This window comes from Ixodes scapularis, unplaced genomic scaffold (assembly GCF_016920785.2).
Source record: "Ixodes scapularis isolate PalLabHiFi unplaced genomic scaffold, ASM1692078v2 PGA_scaffold6__148_contigs__length_123643588, whole genome shotgun sequence".
NCBI classification, from domain to species: Eukaryota; Metazoa; Arthropoda; class Arachnida; order Ixodida; family Ixodidae; genus Ixodes; species Ixodes scapularis.
The window spans coordinates 117,429,410-117,439,289 of NW_024609881.1; the positions used below are offsets into that span (position 1 = coordinate 117,429,410).

A 9,880-nucleotide genomic window follows, 5' to 3' on the forward strand; every position below is an offset into this window, starting at 1 on the left:
ATGTGGGAGAAAAGGCGGTCACTCACCGCAGCAAAGTACTCGTACACAGGGTGTTTCAGTGAACTTGGGCCAAATCGCTTCTGCGAAAACTACTCATCGCAACGAAAAAAAAAGCTTGTGTCGTTTTGGTCCTGGGCCAGGGGCCCATTTAGGAAAATTATTAAAGTCCAGGATAATTAAATTGTTAGTTATTTTTGCGTAATTAACTTTTTTAATATTGCATTTAAGGGCATGGTTTTAATTAGAAAATTGCTCAGCATCGTCAAAAAACACTACATCAACAAATTGCAGAACGATAGAAGGCGCGCGAAGCATTTTACGGCTTTCTTAAAAACTGAACAAAATCGACGGGTTTTCAAGTTTCGGTTCGCTATCGGAGCTATCTCGGTTTCGGCGGCACCGTGCCCCGTGAAGAGATAGGGCAACCAGCCTCTGCTGCATCGCGCGATGACGGCGCAGCAGAGGTTGCTGTGTAGAAGAAACAGGATATTGTCAGCATGGGAATATTCACACTGGTTTGCCTCCAAATTAAAACCCACTAATGAGAAGTCTCTTTCCACTGGCACATCTGATGCTGGGATGGCATGCACAAACTGTGCTACAAGAGAGGTATAAGAACTACTGCTGGTGCAAGTTGTCTTATCACTCACCTATACACTCTGCGGTCGCACACATTTATGGGCCGCCTCGGCAAAAATGTAGGTCTGGGCCCATGGATATCTGCATCCGCAACCCTTGGCATCCGATCTGCAATTCGCCAAATCTGATTCATTTTTATTCGCATACGCCAGTTGACCCCGCATACGCCAGTTGACCGCGGATTTGCAGGGCTCTACACATGGCACATTCATAGACTTGGAGAAGTGAAAGACATTTTAATGTTGTCCGTGCGCGGTCACACGCTTGCACGACTCAACGCCGCCTGGGCCTTCATCTTGCGGTAGAGGAAGACTGCTCGCTGGCGTTCCGCCTCGAGCTTACGACGATCTCCCGCAGACAGTTCTTTCCGCTTGACCGTCAAATCCGCCTTCTTCGACGCGTGTCCCATCACGTCGCTGTCCTTTTTCTTGGGCAGCAGGTCCTTTAACAGTAGTTCCTTGGCCCCGTGCTGCAAACCAAAAATGTTAGGTTTATCTTGATCCTACAGATAACATTGGTATACACAGTGTATTTCCACGGCATTCTTCAGGACTTCTGGTAAATATTGCAGGGAATACGTCTCGGATTTTTTTTTTTTTTTTCTTCCCATGAACTGTTGTAATGTCGAAAGCTGGCATTTGCGTTTGAATAGTTAGTATAGAGCAAGGTAGCTTTGCTTGCTTAGTGTCTTCTTACACTTTTTCTTTTGATTTTCCTTCTCAGTCTCAGGATTTTAACATCATGATTGGCTTAGCTTGCTTGTCACCCACTACATGGTGGAGTGCTAGAATGTCAAGTCTGCAATCGTGGGGTCCTTGGTTTGGTTCCCATTGGGGTGCGCTTAGAATCTTGTTTGTTCTTCTCAATTTACCACTTTTTTTGTACAGATTGTTCGGTGACGTATGTGCTACACGTTTTGTGACGTTTCTCGTGGCGTTCCGCCACTTTCCTCGGGGATTCTCTATCTCGCATGTTGAGGGATTCACGCTCCGGTTTTGGATTGAATTAGAGCGGTTGCCACAAACCTTGTGTAGCTTTTCGGCGTCTGCTTTCCGGATGGTGGCACTAATCTCTGGGGGGCGGTGCACCACTTCACCGAAGGCAACTTCATCTGCAAGTGGTTCGGTGTCACGTTTACACAAATCTTAACAAACATGCGAGGGAAAAAAACAAAAAACATACAATGAAAAAATATTTATCTTCAAAGATATGTTTACTGTGCGAAACGATTTTGAAGTGGGTGCCCGCGGGAGCCCGCGGAAAAGTGGCCGCTGTGGTCATGTGACTGGCCACTAGGGTCACGTGGTGCTCGTGCTTCTTTGGGAGCTTACTACGATCTATAAAAGTTTCTTATTAATCTTTGTTTGAAGTGCAAGAACAAAAAAAAAAAAGATTAATAAGTAACTTTTAGAGCACAGAGGAAGCTCCCAAAAGAGTGCAAGCACCACGTGGTAGACCTGCGTGCCGGTCAGAAATTGACAGCGGAGGCGCACAGTTCTATCACATGACGAGTGGCAGCTCTCACGGGCGCCAACTACAAATTTGTTTCACGCTGTAAATATGGCTCTAAAACTTTTTGTTTGTTGTAAATTTTTGTTTATGCCATCCTTTTCCTGTCTAGGCTGTTTAAAAAAAATGTTTCTTCCCTTTGCATATGTTCTTTAAAGGGACACTACAAGGAAAAAAAAATTTTTTTAAAGGGCATAATGATACAAGTATTTTCTTAAAAAATTTTTCCATAATTTTTTTTTTTTTCACAATATTTACTTAGACACAGTTTAAGTGCAGAAAGTGGAGATTAAAGCCATCTAAGCCCCGTCCCGTGCTTACAAGCTGCTTACATCTCCTTGGCTGGAGATGATTGACATGTGAAAGGTTGGTTGTAAATTTGTATCTCTGTGCCGTAATAGTATTTTAATCCACTATTTTCTTATATTTGAGAAGCAAATAATCAAGATAGCCATTATTGTTTTCAAATGTATTCCGAGATTGCTTCTCCCGCTTTGGTTTGAAACATTAACAAATATGGCAGCCGGCACCTGCAGATTGCTGTACGAGCGAAGCTCGTTGAGCTCCTCAACTTTTATGAGCGCGAGTGGTTTTGAGTTTACAGATGTGTTTAGAGGAAGATTCCTCAACCGCCATAGTCTTCAACAAACATCCGCCGTAAGCATGCGCCTCTGGGAGCGCTGTGCAGTCCTAGCGGGACTGGCCTAAGTCCAGCAACCCTGTACACCTATTTTGATTTATCTGGCTTGATATCTTTCTTTGCGCGTGCTGATGCTTAATAAAGATGTTGGTTCCCGTAAAAGCGGCCTCACTGCTCCATGAATTGTGCAACCGTCATGACTGTGATCATGGTTTCAATACCGGGAAGATACCCACACAGGTAAGAATCTGCGAGTCATTTGGTTGGAGGCCATTGGGTGTTCGGCTCGCATCCAGTTTGTCTAGGTACGTTCCCGTCACTGCGTCTTGAAAGGCAAGCTTTCAAGATCTACGATGCACCTGGCCTACCAAAGCGAATATTTTTACGTCTTGTTTTAATTGTGTGTCATGACGCTCAACCACCTTGCTTGCGGATACCATGCGAAAAAATTACGAGCAGTAAAACTAAAAAGGCTGCATATTTATTTTGTTGATTTTTTTTAGTTCTATTGGTCGCTTATTATGCACATAGACGCTGATAGAGGCTTGTATTGGACCGTGGCTCGTGCATGATGGAACGCTAGAATGCCACTTTCATGGTCGCGTTTTCCGAGTGTTGCAGAAGTTTTTAGACGATGGCGGAATAGCAGACGGACGGAGGCAAAGACAAACGCAGACGACAATAGACTGTGGTGAAATAGCAGACGATGATGGAGGCTGCCGCTCGTCTGCTCGCACAACTAGCAGGCGGTGTTAGACTTCCAGACTAGACGGACTGGATGACGTGAAAGGGAAATACGCTTGTTAGCCCTTTCGGTTAAGCAGCCAAGCCAGTCCAGTAGTGATGGGTGGGGCCACTGATTTGTGGGCGGGGCTTAGAGCCGGCTGTGACCTCAACCTAAATTGCGTCTAACAACGTAGATATTGCGCAAAAAAAAAAATCTTTCTTGTAGGAAATGCTTTTTAACAAATGTGCGTCCTATCTACGCCTTAAAAAGAAAAAAGATTTTTCCCTTGCAGTGTTTTTTTAAGGGTCGTTCACACATTTGCATACGATCGAGCTTTTGCGATGAGAGAAGACTGGCGCCATCTATGATGTGGCTTTGGAACTGCATTTCACCAGAGCAAAGGTTCTGCGGTACTTGCGAGATCACTTGCAGGCACCATTTATGAAAACTGGTCGTTTATAATATTGTCATACGTTTTTCGAGCCAAGAGAGAAAGAATAGGAAATAGATGAAAATGCCCAATGTTCCACGACTACTAGATAGGTGGTGCCAGTCTATTCTCTTGTCATACGAGATCCCAAGGTTTTAAGGCGCTTGGTCGTAAGCTGACCAAATGACCAAATGAAGTTGTACGAAACCAGTATGGCTTCGTGCATACTGCAATGTATATAAGATATACTGCAATGCATACGTAAGATAGGCGTGCAATGAAATTGGCGATAACAAAAATTGGTAAGATGAGCACGGAATAAAATTTCACGAGTTTAAACTGACTTGGTGCATCGAGCCACTAACGTTTCAAATTAAATGTTGTTTCTGGCACTCCTGGGCCTCAACAACTTTTGCACCATAAACACATAATCCAATCTCTCAAAATGGCTTTTATGGCATAACGAGGCTTTTGCACACAGTGCAGCCTTGCTTTTGCTGTACGCCAATACTGACATATATTTAATGGTGAAATGAAGGTTAATAAGCCAACGTTGAGAACACATTTTGTCTCACCCTTAAGGTGGGAAAAGTCGCCGGCTGGCACGGCCGCCTTCTGCCTTTTCTTCTCCTTCAACTTCTGCTCTCGCAGTTTCCGCTTCCTGCGTGGGAAAGGCAAACTCCGCCCACTCTTATATGGTCTATGATTTCCCCAAAGATTGCAAAACCAAGCCAATAAGTCAGTGCTAAACCATGCTCACTGTTTTGTCTAATGTTGTGTTCTTTTCTTTGGGGAGTTTTAAACTGATCACCTTTTGCTTGAGGGGTCTTGCGCTGATTGTGATTGACGTGTTCCATCTAATAGTCGCTGACAGTTAAAGAAGGGCGGGGAGGTCCTTCGCGCGTCCAGCCTCCAACACGAGCCCTTTCCCCTAGTAGAGGTACATATGCCCACCCCTTCTTAAGGCATGTAATCCCTATTCAGCGACAGCTCCACCCTTTTAAGGGCAGTTACTCCTTATTCACAAGCACTTTGCCTATATTCAGAGGCAGTCATTCTCTATTTGGGGGCACTTACTCCCATCTAAAGCTGCTTGCTCCTCTTTAAAGCACTTGTTCCCTCTTAAAGATACTTCCTATTCGAAGGCACTTGCTTACTTTGTGAGGTGCTTACTCGCTTTGTGAGGTGCTTACTCTCTATTTGGAGGCACTTGCTCCCTTTTAGATATGATCACTCCCTATTTGGAGAGACTCCTTCTTAGAGGTGCTGGCTCCCTATTCAGAGGCACCTACTCCAAATTCAGGGGCACTCGCTCCCTTTCTGGAGTACTTACGCTCTTTTGCGGGCCCCGTAGTTGGAGGCCACCTGCTCGCCGCCGCCCTTGGGGTCAACGATCGTCCGGCCCTCGTCGTCCTGCGTCACCCTCACGTCGTACTTCTGCTCCACGCTGGCCTCGCTGAACGCCCGGCCAGCCAGGCGATCCAGGCGCCGCAAGAACTGCTCGTCGCTCTCATGGCGTTGCTGCTGAATTGTCTCGGGCAGCTGCTTCAGCGGACGCGTCATGCCGTGCTGTTCCTGCTCCAACTTGCTGCGTTTCACTGCGTGGCAACGGCACACGACCAATCACGCACAAGACGTTTTTTTGTTTTTAACTTAAGGCTGGTTCACACACTTGTGAATGCTTACGGCCGTGTGCCTTACCTCTTAAAATTTCTTACGACGGGAGAACATACCACACTTGACATCTCTGTATATTTGCTTTCTTTTCGTCTCACCCTGCCAATGTGTAACCGTAAGACGATTTCAATACGTGTTCGTTCCACTCCACTCCACATCTTTTTGTTTTTTGTAAACCGTTCCTTTTTTCTTGGCTTGAAAAACGTTTAACAAACGAGCATTTCGCCTTTCTTTAAGAGATCACAACAACTCAGTTGTAAGGAAACGCAAGTGTGTGAAAGTGCTTTAAGCAATGGTTAGTAGCAGAGAGAAACACTTTAGAAAAGCAGTGAAAGAATCCAGTGAGGTATATATGGCTCAGGGCTCTCAACCATGACAGAAGAAATCATCTTCAACTTGCTTAGGGAAATGCGTAACAGTTGCTTGAGGTAATGGGCCTTTTTCAGAGTTTGGCCACGATCGGGGTGCGCCCTTGCGAGAATTGCTTGAAACACTTTTGGGGGCCCCCAGGATCGTCGTCTGCGCCAGTGCCTTGCGTGTCTCCCGGTCTGTGTGTTCATATGTGTTCTACGGTGGCGTTGTTCCGTCTTTAGCAATTCTGAACGACTTTCTGTAGTCGCTTCGTGTGCATCTTTTCTTCGAAATGGCTGAGGACAACCCTGGAGGATTAACAAAAGACACTGTCTACAATACAGACGACCTCGTCCGTCTTTATACCCTCAAAAATTAATAGACCGCCGACGCCACATGGGTGCCTACCGTCGACTCGGAGTCACTCAATCGTCGCATCGGGTCGCGTCGTGCAAGCAACCAGGGCCGTAACCAGGGGGGGGGTTAGGGGGTTCTGACCCCCCCCCCCCCCCCCCCCCCCCCGAAATTTTTTTCTGGGTATGGCCCTGGTCGGTGCACTGGCAGCCAGCCGATTTTAATTTCCACCTCTCCGCACGTGCAGTGGCACCGGTCGGCTACCGGGTACCAAACCGGGACCGGTTCTCCAGTTTGCTGTAACTCTCCATTATATGCCACCGATGCACATGATTCATAGGCAAAAATAAGAAAATAGACACTTTCAAAATGGCCGCCGTTGTCCCCGGAAACCCCCCCCGAAATATTTTTCTGGGTACGGCCCTGCAAGCAACTAAAATAGGGGTTGGCTTTCAAGGCGGAGTGTTATGTAAGGAAAGTAATGGTGACCAGCTTCTCTCCCGACCCAACTATCAACCTTGTGCGGAGCTTGTGAGTTCTGTTTATAAGGCCCGGCCTCTACAAATAGCTGATTTCACGCTCCTTGAGCGCCTAAGTGATTCGAGCTTATTGTGTTCCGTCGCTTCGCTGTCCGGTGTACCGCGCGAGTAGACGGGGCATTGCCGTACCCGCAGCCGTGTTAACAAACTCAGATGGGGTGAAATCCTGGCGGCCTTGATATCGCAAAGGCTCGCCTGCACCGTCAGAAAGTAAGAGACGGTATGTTAGAAACAATCTTTTTAATTCAGCATGTTTACGAACCCCTGACGAAGTGGGCGCTGCAAACAGGACAGTTCACGGTTGGTTGGCCAGGCTTTCGGGTGTGGTTCTATCTCTGTAAGGCTTGAATCTATTTCGCACGCTTTAAATGTTTTGCCAGTGACGGATATTTTCTGGGTTTTCTTTTTTACTTTTAACTTACCAAGGCAAGACGTGAATGCGTATACCGCACACCTGATGAACGGAAAGCTTTATCCAGTTATTTTTTACTTGAGTACCGGGTAAGGCATGCTTACGTTACATTACTTCGCGTGCACACTTACTGTCTTTTAGTTAAAAGCAGAATGTCCCGCCGTCACGTTGAGGACCCAGTCACCTGGCGTCATAGGCTTCTGAAAAAGAAGCTTCAAAAGGCTTCCGGAACATTATAAAATCTTGCATTTTAACCACTTCTGCTGCTATTTGTGCAATCTACAGCTATGCAGTAGTGATGCATGACGACTATGAACCCATGAGAATAGCGGAGGAAAAATTATCTCTGAAAAAGGTCAATTGCAAACTTTTGTTTCAGGCGGCCGCTTCGGACCATCGCGAAGCCCTGTAACAATAATTACCCACGGCAATATTTCAATATGGGAAACAATCCGACCCGATGGTGTTCGTGATTAAAAACCCAGCTGCCAAAAGAAGATAACTTTAAAGGTAATCATTAGCATGCTAGAGTGTTTGGCATCCATTTGTACTGCTCTTACAAACGAGTTTTAGCACGGTGTTTATCGCACCCCCTGACGACGTATCCCCCCAAACGTAGTACACGCGTCTCCCGCTGGGCCGTGTCACGCTTCGATGGTGCGGCGCCACTCGAGCACCGTAATTTCGGGTAGACCGATCTAGTTCTCTAGCGGCAGCATAAGGAAACAAAGAATAATAAGGAAATGAGGTGAGTTCCTGACACGTTACCCTGAACGAGGTTCTGCTTTTTCTTGCGTTTCTTGGGACGCTTCTCGTCTTCTCCGTCTCCAAACAACATCGTCAGACTCCTCGGAACTTCTTGTTCGAGACTCTTGGGCGGTCGGTTGGCTCTTTTGCTGCAAAAAGTTCAACGTGAAGGTTGACAAGGATAAGTTTAGCAGACGAATTCAAGTAAACCACCGAGATTAAAAACGCGTCGGCGAAGAGGGTTTGCGACTGCTTACTCGATCGGCTTTTCGACCCCTGCATCCTTTCGAAACGGGTCCACCGACTTGAGTTTCTTGTGGCGGGTGCTTTTAGGGATCCTACGTCCCATTTTGAGAACCTAGTCGGTAGACTTAAACCAGATACGGCTCTGACTTAGACGAGCACCAACTCAAAAACGCAGGGCACACGTGCACTGCGACGGAGAGGTAAACATTCGAATATTCGATTCCTACGTAGCATTTCAAGTTCTCAATGTTATGACGTCACAAAGCTTGTTTTCGTCCAGGCAGGGTTACAACTTTTGACTCCGCAAAATATTTGGTGAAATTTAACTTTTGCTATAAATTGTCTCAAAGTTAATAATTAATATTAATTTGTTTTATACTTATAATACTTCGGAATGAAGGCAATGAGACATTTAAGCTTCAAAAGCTAGAAACGCGCGGCCCTAGCCCCCTAGCGGCAGCGGGCTTATCTGCTGTCATGACGACCGCGGGCCAATCGCTACGTACACAAACACGGCGCCAGCTCTGGAAATAATTGACTGGAGCATTGGTTTATCAGTAAGCTACTACGTTGCATTCACCCATATACAGGAGTTGTCTCAGAAAATAAATCACCCAACAGGATGGTACGTATATTCTCAGTTTCGGTTTCAGAGCGCGCTTTCAAAAGACGCGATATTTAGCGCTCTTTCCACTATCACGCGTGCACATTCAACGCGCTAAACCTTCCACTGCTACAGCGTCGACACCAACGCGAATTTTATACAAAAAAAAATCCAGTTGTAAATTTCAAAAATACCGATGACATCATTCTGGCAGTTCCTAACACGCTGGCATGAGTAAACCATTTAATCTATTTGGTACTTACAACGACCACGAGCGCATAAGAGTAGGGGGTGATTATCATTAAAATATATAGAGGCCTCTTGTAACACATCAGATCGCAAAGCTCATCTCTCATCTCTGAAGTGTAAATCACCTCACAAAACGAACGCATCCCAAATAATATTATTGTTATCATTATTAATAGGGTGATTTAAATCAAACCCTTTGCCGCAGAAATAACCAACGAAATATTTTTATTTACCGTTTGTTTATCATTTTATTCCCTCTATGTGCATGTTTTGTATTTAAATGAAAGTATTATTATAAGCGTGAAGTATTTATATGTAAGACTGCACACAAGCAAAAAGAAGGGTGCTCACCTCAAAACAGCAGACAAATCAAATAGTTTTTTTTTTTTAAACTAACTAAAGAAATCAAGCTGTCTTTGTTCTAGTATGGTGGGGACTACATCAATAAAAAGTTGTTAATTAGGCTGCACTTTACACTTTACAGTAATTCGTTCTTCCGCACTGTTATCAGTGATGGGGCAAAATGACCAATCAGTCTGCCATGTTGAAAGTACATCTATACTCGTTGTCACTAGTTGTGTGCAGTGCAGACGAAGGCAACGCCAGGCGAGAGAAGGCGAGCACTAGGAAGGTGGGAGGGTAGAAGAGGGTCAGTGGAGAAAGGGAGAGCACTGGGAACGTTAGAGAGGAGAGGAGGTTTCTCTCCACTCCCCCAGTCTTCCTATATAGTGCTTGCCTTTTGTTCCCCCGCCTGAC

General features: G+C 45.6%; 1 protein-coding gene across 1 annotated transcript; it reads right to left on the bottom strand.

Annotated features, from left to right (window-relative positions):
* Positions 1 to 860: 860 nt before the first annotated feature.
* On the bottom strand, positions 861 to 8,500 carry LOC8033419 (coiled-coil domain-containing protein 137). The gene is made up of 6 exons (XM_002404197.5): positions 8,283 to 8,500; positions 8,047 to 8,174; positions 5,279 to 5,543; positions 4,521 to 4,606; positions 1,665 to 1,750; positions 861 to 1,108 (listed from the first exon to the last, which is right to left on the bottom strand). The coding sequence occupies exons 1-6, from the start codon at positions 8,372 to 8,374 to the stop codon at positions 896 to 898; spliced, it is 870 nt and encodes a 289-aa protein (XP_002404241.4). The 5' UTR covers positions 8,375 to 8,500; the 3' UTR covers positions 861 to 895.
* Between the last annotated feature and the right edge of the window lie 1,380 nt (positions 8,501 to 9,880).